General features: G+C 34.8%; 1 protein-coding gene across 5 annotated transcripts in view; it reads right to left on the reverse strand.

Moving 5' to 3' along the window:
* Positions 1–11,706: 11,706 nt before the first annotated feature.
* Positions 11,707–21,245, reverse strand: part of bsk (mitogen-activated protein kinase dJNK) — a 662,508-nt gene continuing 652,969 nt past the window's right edge. For all 5 annotated transcript variants that reach the window (XM_067138509.2, XM_067138506.2, XM_067138507.2 and 2 more), the window contains one exon: positions 11,707–19,238. In XM_067138509.2, coding sequence (XP_066994610.1) covers positions 19,062–19,238 — 177 coding nt within the window. In that variant the 3' untranslated portion in view covers positions 11,707–19,061. The remainder of the gene's footprint in view (positions 19,239–21,245) is intronic.

Consider the following 21,245-nt stretch of genomic DNA (forward strand, 5'->3'; position numbering starts at 1 on the left):
GCCTACCAATTATTACTTCATATGACGAGGAAGAACAACTTGCTGTGCTGAAGTTAGACAACTCTTCTGGCAAAGAGCAAGCGAAAGCAGTGTCAAATGCCCTTCATGACTGGGACCTGGATGATAAGGTAAAAATAATGTGCTGTGATACAACAGCATCTAATACAGGACGCTTGAACGGAGCTTGTGTGCTTTTAGAGCAAAAACTAGAAAGAGAGTTGTTACTCCTTCCTTGCTGGCATCATATTTACAAACTGGTGCTCAAAAGTGTGTTTGAATCAAAGATTCAACAAATCACTAGCAGTCCTGATATTTTGCTGTTCAAAAAGTTTAGAGACAACTGGAAGAATATTAATCCTAGTGCCATTGAACCGTGCACTGATTTTGTCCAACAACATCTCAGTGAGGCAAATATTATTGAATTGGTGACGTTTTTTAACAATGAGCTGGCAAAATCGACTGTACAAGATGATTATCGCGAGCTCATGAGCTCGCTATTGTTTTTCTGGGTAGAGACATTAAAAATAAAATAAAATCAGACCTCCTAGTGCAATGCATCAGGCACGATGGTTGGCAAGAGCTATTTACTCCTTAAAAATGTGTTTACTGAAGTCCCAGTTTAAAATGAGCGCTAAGGACAAACAAGCTTTACAAGATGTTTGTTTATTCACTGTGGCAGTTTACGTGAAGCCCTAGCTTGGATGTAGTTTGGCGATAAAAGCACCGAATAAAGAATTTTTGTTTTTTAAAGACCTTAAAAGATTACGAGAAAGCTGACAAGTTGATTTCCAATGCGGCTTTAAACAAGTTCAGTCAACACTTGTGATAATTGCCAGAGGAAATAGCCATCCTTTCAATTTTTGATAACGAAGTTGATGAGTAGACTAAAGGAAACATTGTAGAAAACTTACAAAAAGAAAGCTTTGGTGATTCCGGAAAGAGATATGTTCCATCGAAAGAAGAGATGTCTGGCTCTCTATATGGTACGTAGTAGACTAGTAGTGTTTAATATGGTATTTAATTTAGAACTTATTTGTTTTATTTATAGAAATTACAAGTATTTTTATCTTGTTTTAGGGAAATCTTTGAGTGATTTTGTCTCGGTCAAGAGTAAAGATTTATTTTCACGACTGAAACTTGACAGTGGTTTCCTTCAAGAAATTGTATCTTTATGGAAGGACAACGTGGCGTTTGTGGAAGCTAAAAAGAAGGTTTCTACCTTAAAAGCAGTTAATGACACAGCTGAAAGAGCTGTTAAACTAATGACAGACTTTCATGGTTTGATTACCGCAGATGAAGAACAGAAGCAGTTCTTATTACATTGTGTGCAAGAACATAGAGAAATTTACCCAGACTGTAAAAAAGAGACTTTGAAGAGGAAATATCCAAATGAATAACTATAAAAATTGTATCTTTTTTGTTACTTACAAGAAGAGCATTATATAAATTTCTGTTTTCATTTATATTTCTCTAAAATAACCATTTTGAGTGATCATCTACAACTACATTTAAGAGACCCTTTAAAACTTTTAAGCCCCGTCGGCACGGGTTAAAATTAATGTAGGAAGTTGAAATTCTGTACTTGGGTAACTAATAGACTAATAAACACAATAACAAGGTATGCGTTTCAATAAATGAAAAAAAAAAAAATTTGCCCTTATAAGGGACACCCTAATCCACAGCCATTAGAATGAATATTATCAGAGAACAAAAAGGATACAAAGTGAATGATTACAGACTAGTTATAATTTGCAATAGGACAGAGGACTAGTATGGGTAAGAATTGTGAAGGTCTTAAGATTCTATACAGGAACTTACAGCCATTGAAATGATACTGTATGTTTTAAATATTGGGGAAGGGGTGATTGAAGTCAAATTTATTAAAGATATAGAGGAAAGAGAGAATAGCATGTATCTAGAGTAGTTTTAGAGAAATTTTCAAATTCATTTCACAACAAGTTTTTTTGTTTTGTTACCTGTATAATCTGTAAATGCAAAATAATAATGGTATTACATGGAACCACACTGCGATGAAAATAGTCAGGATTCAAAATGTATCTATTCATGATCTACATAATACGCTACTGAAAAAATAATTTTAAAAACAGGACACCTATTTTTTGTTTCTGAAATTCACGCATGACTTAATTTACCAAACTTGGCAGGAGTCTCACAATGGACAGTTTCAATGAAGATTGTAACTACAGACTAAGCTACCTATTATCTGGGGAGGAGTAGAGAGATCAGCTGGACTGGTATGAAATAAGCAGCACGGTGATTCCTCGCTCCAACAAATAAATCTACAAACTATAAATTGCCTGTCAACATACATAATAATTGCAAACACTCTCTTGCAAAAATCAACTAGATTCTATTATACAATCATAATTCAAATATTTGGTTGATTATAAAATGTTAATCAGTAATGATAACTTGGTGTTTCAAGTTATGCTATTGAACAAGATTTATTTATTTATTTATTTATTTATTTATTTAATATATGGAGACAATAAATTTATTGTACTACAGGATATTTGAAGTGCCATAATAATTTTTTCAAATGCTTGAAAAATGCATCACAATTCAGATACAATACGAAATTTAAGTCCTTGCAGTCATTTCATATCCAGTCCAGCTTAACAAAGTTACAGTACAGAATGCTAAGTGGTAATGCTGTTACATTTCAAAACAAGTAGCTAGTTACAATTTAACAATATATACATTATGAATACCATCCCAAGATTTATTTCTTGAAACGACACATGTAAAATGGCTCTCATTATATATAAATGGCTTTGTTGAACGATTCCATAACTACAAGCCGAGGTGATTTTTTTCATATTTTTAAGAGCTAGCATTCCTTTTTTTTTTTTCAAAATCCCCTTCCCCCTTATCTTCCTCTCTCTGTACAAAATACAAATACATTTTGAATATTAAAGCTACAAAATATGCTTATTTTTGCAACTTGTCAAAGTTGGTATGAATTACGTAATTTATTAGAACTCGAGAGTAGCGTGGACCCATTGGAAATAAAATAAATGTTGTCACAACTGTCATAAAATTATTGAACGCATTTTTATAGATATATATATTTATAATATATACATATTCAATTGAGTGTGTAAAAAATTGCAACCTTCAAGTATGCGACAATGTTGATAAAATAAATATACTTTCATTTTTTGTTTTGCATGAATCAATTCCCAACCGCTTAACGCCACTGAATAACACAATCACATTGTTTATTTAAAAATAATCCCAAATGACGAGCACAACAAAATTTTAGATTACATCACCTCCCCCACGAAGTAACTATGGGTTCTTCTTTGGCTTTCAATCTGACCAACACAGATGAGACACAAATTGCTAGCACTGCTCCAAACTGCAGAAGTAGAAATACACAAGTCTGTTAAACTAATAGATACAAGTCTTATCACTCCTAAAATTTATAAAAGCAACTAATTATCCTAACATAAACCTCAGTGCTTGTCACAAAGTGCATGGGATTGTATCATTCAAACTAGAGAATTATAAGAACATATCTCTCTATTATAATTTATTTAACATTGAACAAAATAGGTATTCATCCCAAACCTACAAGTTCTCTGTTACTATGCCTGACAGGTAACAGATACATCGTTCACACACTCCTTGCTACTATAATATAGTACACACACACACATTTGTGAAACAGTATATTGGAGTTGGTGCAAACAACATACACAGTTTCCAAACTCTTAGGCAATAGAAGAAGCTGCAATATAGAGAGATGTTTACCTTTCTTGCCCATGTGACATCCTATCATCAAAATTGTTCATTCAGTCAAACAGCCAACGAGAACATGATTAATTTATTCTTTAAATTTGAAGTTGTGTTATGTTCCTCACCTCTGTAGTATGTCATGTCATCGAAGACCACTTTTTCAAGTCAACCTATGCACTTTTCCATCAAGACGCGTTTTACATGTGTCTCGACAGTCAGGAATCTATTTCTTATGTTTGTATTATTGAAACTAATTGCTTTAAGGAGTTGAATATTCTGCAAAATCAGACATACAGTATGTTATGTATGCATTTGTCCAGTTAAAAAAAAATATTAGTGTGATGGAATACTGAATAAATGCTGTTGTAATGATGCTGTGTTTTCAATATATTTTAATGGAAATTGAAGCAAGTGTACTCCACTGTAGGCAGTACTGAGGAAATGTAAAATACTTGCAACAGAGGGCACAAAACATGCTACAGTACACTCTGTCAATCTGTTGAGCTGTCATGTTATGGGCTAGCTCAGTGAAGAAGTAATCATGAGTGGAAAAAACAATTACACCAATACTGTGAACTATTCTTTGGGGAAGAAAATACAGGATAAAATGTGATAATTATAATACAATAAAATCCAGAGAAACAAAGGCTAGTTATGTACTATTCACACCATACATAGCTAGCATTCATTATGACGGTTCTCCATCAGGAAAGAAATAATGTGTGTATGAAATCTGCTTGGCTATGAAATGTAAGTAAATGATGTTATATTGACTATACACAGAGATGTACAGATTTTTTTGCTCTAAAAACAAAATTTACTTTTACTTTCCTGTAAGCATATTATATGTATACTTTTGAAGAACTGCATTTGTCAACAACAAAAAAAGTATTTTGAAAAACCCCTTAATTTTTAATAATAAAATACTGTTAATTGAAAAGAGATTTTTGGGTCATAGTATGCCATTTTGAAATGCCTATTGCATGACACACATTCCAATTGGAAAGAAAAACAACTGTCTAGTCTTCAATTTCATCTTAGATTACCCTAAATCTACTCTATTTGTAGGGTAGTTTTTTGAATTCTCATACTCTCCTAACTCAAAGTCTTTCTTCTTCTAACCAAAGTTCAACATTGACAAACAGTAGCTCCACACTATTCTGCCTGAAATTCCGTAACTTTCAACCATGACTATCAACAATTCATCCAAGTAGCAAGATGTGTGGAGTAGCAGGTCAAATTCCTACAAATGAGAAAATTTACTTTAATTCTATAAATTTGTTCAGCTATGGTTGAACTAGTTCCTTGAAATCTATCTCAACTCGAAGTCTTCTAATCTGTCAGAAGACAACATGAATATATTATCTTAGATGTGAAGCTTCCATGGTGTGTAGAATTATTTAGTTCTTTTTCTGGGTTGAACCGTTTTGTTGTTTACTGTATATTCTGTACAGTTTGCTAACATTTCAAATGCACTGCAGTATTATATTATAGTTAATTCTTTCCTGTTTACAACATATACAGTTGTTGTTTGGGCTGTATTGAAAAAACATTAACAAACGGGAGTAATACATATTTCAAGTACAGGACAGATATATTGTGGTCATCGTCTTTATATATTTAATTTAGGTTCGTGTAATCTATTTTATGACCTGTGAAATTACTGTTGCATACAGGACCATCGTTAAGGGTGATATGTTGCATATTGGAGAATACTTTGAAGTGCCGCTATTATGTGTCATGTAATGTGAGAGCAGCATTTTGAAAACATGGTTTTTTGATTAAGAGGCCTTTATAAAGGATATTCAAACCCAAGTCTAATTGAGATCATAAACTTATTAATATTTCTGTGTGAGAAAAGACAAATACTTTTTGAGTGAAAGTACTTAAAAATAATCAATTTATAGAGCTTTCGATCCCTTTAATCAAAGACGGATCAAATATAAACAGGAATTTGAATGTACCGCTGTTGTTAGTAGTAAGTCTGAGGTGTGGCTTTGCCAGGATGTTGGTGGGGGTATCTGGAGAAGGGGTTTGCGCGCCCGAACGACGGTGGAGAGCTGGGCTGCTTCAGTACGCTATGAGTGAGCAAGAGGTGCACATGCCTGTTGCGAAACGCATCACTATAAAATTTTTTGCACAAGATAGCACCAAGCCTTCCAAAATTTTGAGATGTATCTGCGCACAGTTTGTGGAAGAAGCATTTTCGCAGACTCAAATGTATGAATGGGCTAAAACATTTGTGGCAGGAAGAGAAGCTGTGGAAAATGAAACTCATGAAAAGAGACTGCGTACAAGCATCAACATTGTTGCCATTCATAACATTATTGGTGAAGATTGGCCAATAAAACTTCTGCAAATTGCTTTAGCCATTGGAATAAGTTACGGAAGTGTTCAAACCATCATCCAAGATGAACTCCATTTCAGAAAATTGTCTGTCAGGTGGGCTCCTCCTCTCCTCAACCAGGAACAAACAAAATTTACGCCAGGCAGTTTGTCAGAGACTCCTGCGTCGCTACGAGGAGGAACAAGAGGATTTCTTGCATCGTATTGTGACTTATGATGAAACTTGGATCCATCATTACACCCCACAGTCAAAGTAAGCAAATATAGTGGCAGCGAAGGGACAAACCAGGTCCGGTCAAGGCCAAAACACACCCATCTGCTGGAAAGGTGCTTGCAACCGTTTTCTGGGACTCCGCGGGCATTTTGCTGGTGGATTTTCTTCACGAATAAAGGACAATTAATGCAGCCTGTTACTGTCACATTTTGGATAAAGCAAAAGCTGTGTATCGCAACAAGCGACGCCGGCAACCAGTCCGAAATGTCATTCTTCTCTATGACAATGCAAGGACGCATACTACCACTTTAACGTGGGAAAAGCTGGAGGAAATTCACTGGGCACCTCTGGAACACCCTTTGTACAGTTTAGATTTATCACCCTGCAATTACCATTCTTTTGGACCACTCGAACAAGACCTAGGAAGACAACGGTTCGATGATGATACAAGTGTAGAAGAGTTCGTGCGCAACTGGCTCAGCATACGTCCCTCTTCTTTCTATCAGAACAGCATCAAAAACTCACCAATCCGATGGAGAAAATATGTATCGAAGGCAGGACACTATGTAGAAAAGTGATCTCTATATGTGTTTTTTATTGACACAATACATTTTTAAAAAATAATTCCCATTTATATTTGATCCACCCTCATATTTCATTAACATTACAAATGTAACAAACCACAACGTTTGCAAAATAATAAAATAGCAAAACTTAAGTCAATTTAAATGTCACTTGTAATGTTTATGAGTCCCCATAATTGGGTTCATCTCAGTAGCAAAATGCTGTGAAAGGAGAATGAGAACAAAATATTGTTTATCTGTTTAGTATTACAGTAACCATTTAAAAACTCATTTTGTGTTCCATTGTTATATTTTGTCATGAATTTTAATTGTGCTTACCATAAGGGTGGTAGGAGCCCCTTATTATCTCACCTCCCTGTGGGCGGGAAGGTAGAATAACATCCACGGTATCCCCTACCTGTCATAAGAGGCGACTGAAAGGGGACCCAGGGGCTCCTAATCTGAGAGCGTGAGTTGAGAACCACACAGCCCTTAGCTGAGTCTTGCCATTGCTTCCACTTACTTGTGCCAGAATCCTCACTTTCATTTATCCTATCCGACCTTCTTTGGTCAACTTTTGTTCTTTTTCCAGCCCCGATGATACATAGGCAAGTCAGTAAGTAACTGCAATTTTGCTCTAATTGTCTTTAGGTTGGCTCTATGGCATTGTGTGCTCACCAGCCGCTAGATGGCACCGTTGTCTACATCTGTGGTAGGTTTCAGGGTTATCAGAGCAGTTGCGATGTAAAGGTGGCCGCACCACTCTCTGTTTGCACCAAGGAAGAACAGCATTCCGTAATCCATTTTTTGTGGTCTAAAGGTGTACCAGGAGCGGAAATTCATAGAAGACTTTCAGCACAATATAGGGATAATGCTTTGCCACAGCGAAGTGTTTACCAGCGGATTGAACAGTTCAAAAGGGGCAGCACATGTGTGAAAAAATGAGGAAAAATCTGGGTGTCCATCTGCAGCTGTAACTGATGTCAATATTGAACAAGTGCACGATAGATCCTGAATAACAGATGAGTGACTGTTCTATGAATTTCCGTTCTTGGTACACCCTCAGACCACAAAAAGTGGATTATGGAACGCTGCTCCTCCTTGGTGCAAACAGAGAGTGGCCAACCATCTTTACATCGCAACTGATCTGATAACACTGAAACTTACCACAGACATAGACAACGGAGCCATCTAGCGGCTGGTGAGCACACAACGCCATAGAGCCAACCTAAAGACAATTAGAGAAAACTGCAGATACTTATTGACTTGCCCTCATATTATGTGTGGAGGCCTAGGGAGACTTCCATTTTCATGGCCTTCGTGGCACTTATTTTTCTTTGACCGATACCTTCATTTTTTGAAGTACCAGACCTCTTCCATTTTTCCCTCTGATGAGTATTAATAGAGGATGGTTGCCCAGTTGTATTTCCTCTTAAAACAGTAATCACCACCACCACTTATTATCTCACCCCAGGAATTTAGGCCAACATGGCGGCGCTGGTTGTGTTATATTTGTAACTGAAACTTGGTTGTGAGATCTAATATTCCTCCAGCATTTACTTGGCGAGTGTGGAGAAATAATGACAAAAAACCCACCGTCAAGATAGCAGCTGACATCACTTCACGTATGGCCTTGGAGGTACACAAACATCCTAGAAAAAACCTGAAAGAAATCCTCTCATACAAATTTTTGATATTACAAACCTGTAGTGGTTTTCTTTCTTCCCATTCTATGGATTTTATTTTTGTATTTAGTAGTATGATAGTACACAAATCAACTACTAGAAGTCTATTCCATTACAAAATAAAAATATTAGTTAATATTTTGTTGTTCCAACATTTCCACAACAAGAAGTCTAGAATAATCTTATCCAGTATTCGGGAGATAGTAGGTTCGAACCCCACTATCGGCAGCCCTGAAAATGGTTTTCCGTGGTTTCCCATTTTCACACCAGGCAAATGCTGGGGCTGTACCTTAATTAAGGCCACGGCCGCTTCCTTCCCATTCCTAGCCCTTTCCTGTCCCATCGTCGCCGTAAGACCTATCTGTGTCGGTGTGACGTAAAGCAAAAAAAAAAAAAAAAAAAAGAATAATCTTAAATATTTATTATTCAAAGATAATGGAACCCCTTTCTACCATCTAACAACAGATATGTTTGTATTTTTTCCTTCAATTGTCATTGTTCCATTTAATTCCTTAAATTTTCCACTTTAGTAAATGACCTCATTTCTGTTTTTAAATGGGTACAGTATTTTATCGAGTCTCCCAATAACAACATATGAAAATGTCAATCAACACAAGACTCCGTCCACTTTTTTCCTTGGAGCTGTAAACTGTTATCAGTTTTCAATTAAACCCAATAATTGTGTATTTGTGTGTTTAACATTTACTCTTAACCAATGATGGTCTTAAGAGAAAAGTCCACCAATTCCTGAGTGACATATAAAATTATATTTTGAAAGTCTATGACTGATGAAATAATAATACTGGAAAAGTGTATTAATAAATTTCTAAAGGAAATTAATATACCTGTATAAAAGTATGGTATTTTTCAAAAGACTGTTATACTTGAAGGTTGAAAAGCAATCCAGTAGCTCATACAATTTTCATTCCTTTGTGTTTTTTCATACAGCCTATTTAACTTGAGAAAAGTAAAGAAGTCCACTTCAAAAGCCTAAAATGAATAAGCTAACAACACGGTAATGTTTAAAAGTAACTTTCTGCGCTGATTATTCTTATAGCTTTCATCCACACAACTTTTTATTAACAAACAACAGTTTGTGATATATAAATACCATACTCGATAAAGTTTAAACAACATTTCAGGAGATATAAAAAGTGAAAATGAAGGGCAATTGCAATCTCAAGGAAGAATGTTGAAAACTAAAATATTTCAAGACAACAGAAGATACTTGTACATAAAGAAGAAAATAAGTTATGAGTGGTGTGTATAGCACAATACAGAATTTTGTGAATATTATTCATAAAAAGATAGCAATAAAGAAAGAAACAAGCTATTGGATGAGAGAATTAAAACCAACAGAAAAAAGATGTGCCAGTACATTAGGCTTGGTCAACAAGATAAAGACTGAGAATCTCATGAAACAAAATGAATCATGATTTACCATTATATCTTCATTCTGTTCAACAGCACATTTTACGGAAGGCTTAAAAATAATATCAACTTTACTTTTAACAACAAAAATGATAAAATAAAACCCACCAGCAAAAACTAATTACTGGTTATCCATTTAAGTTATTCTTTGTTTTGAAAATCTTAGTGGGCTCTCCTAAAGAAGAAAAAATAAAAATACAAATTTAAATAGACTAATACAAATTTTAAAAATTAAAATATTTGAAAAGGACTTCTGCCAAGTTCAAGTAACATGGAACCTTCCGTCGAAGCTGGGCCATCTTCAATTCTAGCCCCATCATTAATTTAAGATTGGCTCAAGAGTCTGAAACAAACAGCTCTGGGACTTCAGAATATAACTATAAAGAAAGGAAATGGGTTAATATCCTACTCTTGTTCAATGTAGAGGTTGTTTCCAGAGGTTTCCCATTTCAACCATCAATGAATGCTGAAGTTAACACTCAAAATGTGGAGAGTTCACAACGACCTCTGCCCACGATCCAAATCACTTATATGAAGCAATAACAATACTGCTTTAAGTACTGGCATTATTATTAATATTATTATTTATCGTTAGGGCCATAAGGACCATGAGATCTCAACTGTTTGTCTTCTTTCGGGCCCACCAGGTTTTCATCCTTTTGGAATGTGCTTTCTTCTATGCATCAGAATGGACATGCTTCAGTCGAGTTGGGACATCTTGAAGAACCTGTCTAAGTTTGTGCTTGTGTGGTGCCCGGTGTTAAATGTCTGTTTCTGTGACTCCATACTTTAAAAGATTCTTACTGATCTCCAACAACCAAGGAGAAATCGTTTTGAGACTTCTGAAGTAGGATAACAAACGTTTACAGATTCTTAAAGTGGCAATCTGAAGAGGTGAGCTTAAAAAGTTATTATTCTTTACTGGATTACGCTTACATATAATTATTATTATTATTATTATTATTATTATTATTATTATTATTATTATTATTATTATTATTATTATTATTATTATTATACAAGTGATCGAATAGTGCTAATGCACACAAATGTACATTGAAATTATTCAAATAAAACAATTAATGTTGGAGGCAATCTTTTTTCAATAAGATTCACAATACACACTACCGATTATGAAATAACAAATAAAATTGTAACAAAATGGAAATATTTCAATGTTTTAAATACAACACTGGGAAAAAAATAACTCAACTTCAATTGGAATCTAATAATTTACAACAATTATAAAACAAAAACTAGAAAATTATTAAAACTTTCAGCAATATGGTAAATCATATTTATGCACATGATACATTCATTTCCTTTCAGTTGAAGACATTATGAAAATAAAGTTTTGCCAGATTAATTAATTGGCCTAGGCACTGAATTCTCACTCCATCATGTTATTAGTTGAGACAGGTAGTGTGGAGGGGTACGCTGTGTTGCTCTATGATGGCCATCTGGCCAACACATGAGAGGGCAGTAGTTGAAGTTTAGAATTAAAGTTGCTTCCATGTAAATGATGAACATTTTAATGCCCCAGTCTAAATAATTTGCAAGATCATTTGAGATGGATGTTATGATAAGACTTGTAGTCCAAGCCTACGGTACATAAATGAACACAACTGGTATTAATGGAAAAAGGGAAGAGGCAATTGTGGAGAGGTATTACAAAAATTATAATTTGGTTGCAACTACAAAAGGATGAATTGTAAGAACTTCTTTATATGAATTTCTTTAGACATATTACAAGACAATGACAACAAGAAATTTTCTCCAACAGGAGTCAGGAGAACATTCAGTTAATTACCTGTGGCCATTCTAGTATTTTGGTTGGCTGTTTGTTTCACTCAATGAACAATACTGGCCAATTAGACAAAAAATATGGATATAAAATCACAAATCATGAAATACAAATACATTCATACATTCACATAGGACTGCATAAATATTAACAAACACACTTTTAGAATTTTGGTGTTCATTTTCTTTGTCTAAGACCACTGCAACAATTTCATTGAAATCTATTTTTGTTCAAAATATTCAAAACAAGCAGGTTACTTGCAGGGTTGAAAAAAAAAAAACATACTGGAATTTGGATTAAATGAAATTATTGGTCATTTTCAGTTCAACACCAGTATTTCAGTGAAATGGGTTACATGATTGCAAGATTTACCTACAAAAAGCACAACAAATACAACAAACAAGAAGCAGCAATAACTGTCAATTCTATCCTGAAAAATATTTTTAAAATAAGGCATCCCCAGTCTTATTTCACAGAATAGAAAGCATAAGAAAGAATTGATTTTTACATCAAAAAAGTATACAAATACAATAAAACAAATTAAAATTATAAAATCAGAGATAAGATTATTTGGATTATTCACTTAAAAACTCATTTAATACAGGAACAAAAGATATTGGTATTGAAACACCAATAAGAATAGCAGCGATTGTTGGAGTCAACAGATTAAGCTCGTTTGTTGTTAAATCGTTTTCTTCATCGTAAGCATCTCGGTTTCAAGGAAAATAAAATAGTAAGTATGGAAAGAGCAACTGTAATTTCTTTGCATAAATGGTACAATAAAATGGCATCGTAAGTCTTTTGGTAATACAATGAACAGCTGATCTAAAATTCATGGGGCCAAATGAAAATGAGGAAATTCAGGAAATCTCTTCAGAAGGTTACTTAAGTTGACAGTTCTACATCTACTGAAACATCTTTAACATGCCTAAATATACTAGTATTCTTTAAATCAATACAACAATGATTTATTGTTGAACAGTATCCTTCTTATTCAATACCTTATGGTTAATGTGAATTTTAAAAACTTACTAAAGAAACACAAAAACATAGTAACATGTGTTTATGAGTAACAAAGTTTTGACAAACCTTCTTTGCCCAGTTGAACGATGTGTTTACACATGTGGTTCTGTGCACACTAACCCAGTTTATCATGTGCTGTAGGCTCAAGATCTTGAGGATGAACGGCAGAAGGGGAGGGAGGGACTGAACTTGACGCGATTGGTAAAGGAACTGCAAGCGGAGCATGTGAAGTTATCATTGGTTGAGGGCGGGACCTTTCGTTATTAGATGAGAATCTACAAAGTAGCGGAACAAAAGTTTCCAATAAAGAATCCAATTTTTCATTAATTTAATTTAAATTGTATTCAGAATTAATACATTGATCTATGTGAATATGTATGTTCTCTAAGATGTTAAGTAAGGGGCGTTTTTGTGCCAAACTTTATGTCTCGTTCGAGTGATGTGTAATCAAGGTTGGATTTCTTCTTATGGCTGAGAAACGGTTATATCTATTAGCATTTAAGTGTTCTTGGTATCTTATTGTAAAGTTTCTCCCAGTTTGACCAATATACGATGCTTTGCAGGACTGACAATTGATTTTATATACCCCTGACCTGAGATATTTGCTGTTGTTGTTGTTGTTATTATTATTATTATTATTATTATTATTATTATTATTATTATTATTATTAACAACATGTGAATTGAACAGTACCTTTGAATTGGTGCTTTTAGTTCTACAGGCTACGACCTTATAAGAGCATAATGAGAACATTTGAACATTTTAATATTCATAAGATCATTCTCATTTCAGTTTTACATGTTTTTAACTACAATCTGGAATGTCAATTTTAGCAATCTACTGAAGATGATCCAATTGGGATTGAACCATATATAGTTGTATGAATGTAAAATTTAAGTTTTTTTTAAAATTCACATTAACCATAACGTATTGAATAAGGAGGATACTGTTAAACAATAAATCATGAATATTAGTTTAGCTGTCAATACGGAAACATGAAATTTATATTTTGTGGTAAACTTCTGCAACTTTCATCACTTCTCCTCACTGTACAATGTCCAACCAGTGCATGCTTGAGTCTTCCTACATCACTGATGTTCCCATTTTATGCCATTCAGACTGGGGTAATTTGTGGATTGTAAACACAGAGTTCTGAGCTGAATTCTGGATTGATCCCCTTTCCTTGTTCTGCCATACATCCAGTTTTTCCACACAATCCAAGATTTTACATATTTAGGGCAACATCAATAACAATGTTACTTTATAAGCTTGACATTTTTGAACTGAGTCTAGTTAAGTCCAACATGCAAATATCCTTTTATTACTATTCTTGTTTCTGACATGTATCGTTACATAAATCACTTCAACACATATGGTGTTGGATTCTTAGATTATGACAATTCTGTCCAAATTTCTCTCCATTTTTCTCCATAAGGATTCACAACTGGTAAATACGAACAATTCTAGTTTTTCTTTAACCCCAACATTATTCACTTCTGAGTTAAAATTTTTGCCTTTTATATCAAGGATATCCAAAGATTGGAAGTAAGTGAGTGTAAGTAATAGAATTACTTGTATTTTTCAAGTAATTATAACTTGTAAAATATAATTTTTACTCATAATTTACTTCCGGAAATAAAATTATAATCATTACTTCCTGAAAAATGAAAACCTACAACCTGTTTTCCAGTCACTGACCGGGTCTGGGATGTAATGAATGAAACATATATAGGCTATTAGTACAATGGGGTCGCCACTCCCAAGGTGATTTATTAATGAGTGATAAATGCTATGAAATGATAATGGAGAGTGTTGCTGGAATGAAAGATGACAGGGAAAACCGGAGTACCCGGAGAAAAACCTGTCCCGCCTCCGCTTTGTCCAGCACAAATCTCACATGGAGTGACCGGGATTTGAACTACGGTATCCAGCGGTGAGAGGCCGACGCGCTGCCGTCTGAGCCATGGAGGCTTCCATTACTTCCTAGTAACTGATATATATCATATATATAGCACTCACAAGGCATCACGCCAGAGGAATAAAGCCAAGGATACAACGTGCACTTGTCCATTTACGCATGGCTTTTTTTGGTTACAGGTTGAGAGATAATCGTGTAATACTGTGAGTTTGTATGTGGCCAATAATGGAACCGGAAGAAAGATGTGATGACAAAGGGGTTAAGGAATTTCCATTCCCCTATCTGAATCTCAACCCTCCCTGGGGAAAAACTATACAAGTGTCAATAATGTAATAACACATTTTCGAGAATTGTTGATCTCGAAAGACACAACTGCATCCACTCGAATATGAGACTACAACGTGCAGTAGGACATTCTCACAAAACAAACTAGGAAATAACCTATATAACAATGCTCCTCAGCACCTGCTCACCTGATGAGTTAAACTGAGCATTGTCCTTGCACTGCAGGAGGCCATAGCCCTCAGGGGATTTACAAGGCTATTTATTTATTTGTTTGTTTTATTTTATTTTATTTGAATAAACATTTTGAAATAGTTGGCCCTTAAAATAATGAGAACATGAGTGTGAAATGCACACTCTGTTTGGGAACAATCATCCTGAAAGTTCCAAGGTATCACATATTTACTCCATTTTACTGATGACAGCTACTTAATGTCTCCATGTTAAAGAACACAAACTGAAGTAATGTAATTTCCCTTGCAAACTCTGGTAACATTCTGGTCCCATCTAAAAACAAAATGTTAGTGATTTCCTAAAGACTAGCTATTCTGTGAAGTAATTGTAATTTTTACTGATTACTCTTGTTGACACAGTAACTGACCAAAATAATTCTCAGGTAGCAGTAATTCAGCCCAATTACTTATATTTTGTACCTTTCCCATCACTACAGATATCTTATATATCCTGATGCCATCATTAGAGAGGTGGAAGGTCTACTTACTTAAGATTCACTTGGTTTATAACCTTTTGATAGTTACATAAGACAATGCACCAATCAATCTCCTGTTCCCTATTCTAATCACCTGAATGACTACCAAGTTAAATAACCCATATTCGAGGGTAAAACTATATCAGCTAAGTATTGTGAACTGAGGAGATATTAAAATATAAACTGAGATCTTGAATAAACAATAATATGATCAGAAATTGTTTATACTCTCCCTCTCTTTTTCAACTATGCAAAAGTCTCTGCTTGAAAACATTAGCACTGCCTACATAATCAGGCTTAGGAACTTATGATATTAAAAAAAAATGTTTACATATTACAACCATATATAAAAAGAAATTACAATTCCCTTTACAGCTATTCTCCAATATTCTGAATTTGTCAGCTAAGCAATATCACCTACATAAAAGGAATATCACTTACATTTATGACTTTATTATCACTAAGACGGTGTGATCAAAATACTGTATATTCAGCACTGAAATACAAAGTCACACAGTTCACTTAAGTCACTTTCTGAACAAAGTAATGGAGAAAACATATGGGTAAACTTTCTCTCTTTGAGTCTTCCTCAGGTTCTATCACTGCTAGCATTTGAGTAGTACAGGCCACAAAAATACTATGGTACCTGGGTATGGCCACAGACCAGACAATACCAAATGATTACACTGTCCCTTAGCCAATGCCTATTACTTTACATACAGATCAAAATAAACAATACTAAAAGACCTTATTGAAGCACGACTTGAAAAGCCTCTTGGATAGACTTGATAAAGATAAAGATACATTCCACAGAGAAGAAAACATGTGCCACAACATTGTTTCAATACCATTAACATTAAAATATTGCATTTACAGGAATTCAGCATTGCCCTCGAATAAAAAACTTCTCTAAATTTAAGATTTCATGGCCTGAGATCTTCAACAATAACCTGCTAAGCTCTGATATTTGATAAAAAACAATAGCCAACCTTTACACTATAAAATATTCACTGCATTTACAAATCAGCAGATTTCATCAATACTTCATAGTTATAGAGTTAAAAACATTTACACAATCATTTGGTATTGCATGTTAACCCCTAACCATCTTATCAATCCTCAGGACAAATTAAACTGCAAATGCAAAAATATTTGCAAAAGATACCATTGCACTATTCCTTCAATTACAAACTAGAGAATATGACAGACTCAAGGAATAAAATGTTAAATCTATCACTGTCTATTCAAAAATCTCCACTCTGATGACGTTACTCTGAAGAACACATACGGGGCATCGTTCAGCACACACCTTGGGATATTTTGCTATTTATTGCACCTCACGTAGCTTTGTTTTCCCTCTTGAAATAGGTTATAGTGAGCAATATGGATGGGCCATAGAAACAAAGCCATAATTCATTGAATTTGTCAACTACAAGCTACAAAAACAAAGTATCTAATTTATTATCATTATTTAATATTTCTTGCTCATTGTTTTTCTCTTTCTAGTAAGTACAGCACTGAGGCATTTGAAACATGACTAATACATGCGTTACATAGTTTCCTTTCCTTGTCAATGGTTTTTCCACTTTTCCAGGCCACACACAAAATAATATTTTTAAAAAAATTCTACAACTTTTCTCATAATACTACTAAGATTACATATTCATATTTATATAGGAATTATAATTTACATACTTATTCACAGAAGGAACGGAGCAGAACCATATTTACATTCTGTGGAATTGTCCACAAGTGCAAGACTTTTTATAATTGTTGGAATTTATTGTAACTAATTAATTTACAACTTTAGGTTGGCTTTGTTCTGTTGTGGTATTGTGCCAAATGCTTGAACTAGTTTAAACTGGGAGTAAGGGAACACAAACTCCCCACTGTTACATTACAGACAATGCAGACATTTACAGTGAATGAAAGTTTCAAGAGAAACTGTGGGGGAGAGGGGGGTGGCAGATAACTAATGAAACAAACTGACCACTTCTAAATCTGCCATTGGAAAATGATCACAGACAGAAGGGAGGAAATTATGGAACACAAAGTGTTACAATCTTTACAACTCAAATGAAATAAAATATAAAAAAGATCAACAAGATAAAAACAAAGAGAAAAAAACACATTTCTTGCAAACGTTCTCATCTTCACTCATCAGCGGGGGTTTAATAGTTTTATAACTCATAACTTCTTTTTTGAAGTTAACTGTAAGACACACACACACGCACACACACACACACACATATCAATCAACTGTTTGCATATTTGTCTGTATGTAGAACTCATTTCGAGCTTTTTAACTTCACCACATAAAAACTAATTTTTTTGGACCGGACTGTTTATATTCTTGCACACGCTTAAATATTAAGTTTTTTTTTGTTTTTTTCCCTGGAAGAAAAAGCACATATTGTTCTTTTGCTCTTGCAGTAAAACTTAGTGATGGGGATTAAAAGTCACATCTCCACTCCTCCACTTATTTCATATTCTTCAAAACCCTACACATAGCAATCAAAAAAATAGATGCCTGACATTCTCTTATGAGGGGAGGAGAATCATACTGCAAGGAGAAATCTACTTCCTCTTGCATTTTTAATTCAATCCAAAAATGCCCTTCAATATACTACATTAAACATGGATGCTTTTCAGTACCAATCCAACAGTTCATGCAGGTTATGCTTGATATTAACTGATAGAAAGTAAAATGGAGTCTAGACTAAAATCTATTCATGACTGCATGTTATTATTCTTATAATTATTAACTTTTCAGTGAAATTTACATTGAAACACTGAATTAAACCATTAGTGGTTCAACCCCTGTTCAAAGAGTCAAGATAATGTGAAATGCAACTCTTCACGTGGACCTGTTTACGTTTTTGTACTAATACACAGATGTCACTAGTACTAATAATCATTACTCTGGCATGAGCAGAGGGAAAAATATGGAACCCCAACATCCATTACTAGGGAGGGATTAAGTAAAGATTACTACTATTAATATTACTATTTTCTTTGGCAGTATTCAAAGCGCCAAGAGAAAACAAAACAGAACGAGCTGGGAAGAGCTGTCTGGAACAACCTAGAGCAGAAATAAGAATTGCAGTTTCTCCTCCTTTGAAACGAAAAACAGCTCCATATTGATGGATTGAGAGGAGAAGTAATAGGGAACACTGCCCCATTATGCGACCAAGTCACATACTGTCAGTCTTGCTTCCAGAAGTTCCCCAAAAGCAAACAGGAAATCGAGAGAACTGTTAGGTCACCAATTGTCCATTAGCTGTGACTTAACACTCTGCTTTATCTTTGATTGTTTGAATATTTTAAGAAAGACCACCCTCATCAGAATTTGGTGCCCGTGCACCACAGTGGGCTGAACTCAGCGCGTTGTGTCCGTGTGTTATCTCGTACTCCATTACTTCTTGGTAGATCAGGTCCTTCCACTGTTCCACGGTGTGTTCCCGTTCATCCACTGAGTGATCATACGGTCCAGGAGCAGGCTGAAAAACAAAACTTCAATGAAACTTTACTATCGCAGAAGTCTGAAGGAGGGAAGAGTTTGGTAATTTTGATCACATGATATGGGCTTTTGGGCTTATGCCGTGTCCAGAAAACAAGGTGAAACTCTTCAAGTTTTGCAGAGAACTTTGTTCCGCATCTTCAGAAGAAAATGTCAACTAACCACAAGGAAGTCTCCTACAATAATAAGGGTTTAAATTTAAGAATATTTTACCGTTAGAGAATTGTAGTGGTACACTCGTTCTTAACCAGGTGGCTCGCTGTAGCTCATCTGGAGCTAATGCTGTCGTCAGCTCAGGCTTGGAGTGCTGTGCTGTGCTGTGCTTGTTATGTCTTCTTTACAATAAAAATACAATGAAGCTCTCATGACCACAACTTTTGTACTATTTTCAAGAAAAATATGTTTCCATCAGCAAAGTCGTCGTCGCATATTCACCATTGTGACGTAAGAACACAGCTATATCACTATTAATAATCTTGACCATAATGGCCAGCTGAAGAAGAAAATAAACATGTTCTCGAAACATGTGCTATATATATTGTAAATGTGAAATGTAAATAAATTTGTAATACACAGTATTGACTAGGCAGATTATCAATCTCTCTTTATTTACAGCTATATCTATCGACATGATGCTGAACTGCATACATCCTGGCTTCAGCAGCCTTCCGCAGATATATTTGAGAGAATTGGGTTACAAGAACAATGCAATGAACTGTTCCGTGAAAAACACTATCTTTGAGTGAAATGAATGAATTTTTTTCCATTCTGGGGTTTATCTTTATCTATAAGCAGAAGACAGAGCAGCCTACTGGTGGCCATGGTCGAAAACGCGCCAAGTCAGTATGGTCTGACACCGTGGTTAGCCAGTTCAAGTACTGTTTGTGAAAATATTTTTAACATCAGAATGTTCGCTCGTAGGGTAGGGGAGGTGGTGTTATAGAATTCTAATCACTGGAATGCGTGCCAAAAGCTTAATTGGGGTAATCACATAAATGGGATTGTAAATAAAGGGTACCCCGACTTAGCACACTGGGGCGAAACAATGACAACCAGGAATGAGTTAGCTGGAAAATTTATAATGTCCGATAACGGACCAACAATATTGGTATTATAAATTTACTCGTTCAGGACAAAATATTCCAGTTTCCCTATGGGAATCAACATCTATATCATAAATGGTGTGTTTCGAGCTGTCAGTGAAGAGATGGCATAGAATGACATTAGTAGACAAATAAGTTTGAGAGGAAAGATCACAATATGAAGCTGAAGTTAGAATTCAAAAGAACAAACTGGGGCAAATATTTGTTTATAGGAAGGGGAATTAGGGACTGGAATAACTTACCAAGGGAGATGTTCAATAAATTTTCAATTTCTTTGCAAAAATTTAAGAAAAGGCTAGGAAAGCAACAAATAAGGAGTCTGCCACCTGGATGACTGCTCTAAATGCAGATCAGTAGTGATTGATTGATAAATCCAAACCTCTCTGTAGTGCTCATATGGAGTGAGGGGATATGACGCTGTTGATTGTGATTTGTTTTGGACAGTTTTATGTAGCTTTCTCAAGAGTACGCTGATCCATAAACATCAAAGTACAGCTCTGAGCTACTTCTGCACTCAATATGGTTTGTAAGGAAATACGACAATACCTGTTTTAATTCCATTCGAATGTCATATTTCCAATTACTTTATAGACAGTAATTTCAACTGTTAAAGATAGGCTTATGTACTAGTCATAGTATATTTGTGTACACATTAGTGTGAATAGCTAGTTGTTAGAAGAGGGTGAAGGATTTCTTACAAGAAAATACTCGTGATTCATATGTACTGCATGCCTTGCCCGCTTGGATTAACAATTCCTTTGAATAGGGCAGCCCATGGCTGGTGAACAAAGCATGTGTGAAAACATTTCATTTCCTCAAGAAGTACTTGTCAAATTTAGAAAATAATCACACCCCTGAAATTGCAATGTCCATTACTTTAATGC

Source organism: Anabrus simplex, chromosome 1, assembly GCF_040414725.1.
Source record: "Anabrus simplex isolate iqAnaSimp1 chromosome 1, ASM4041472v1, whole genome shotgun sequence".
NCBI classification, from domain to species: Eukaryota; Metazoa; Arthropoda; class Insecta; order Orthoptera; family Tettigoniidae; genus Anabrus; species Anabrus simplex.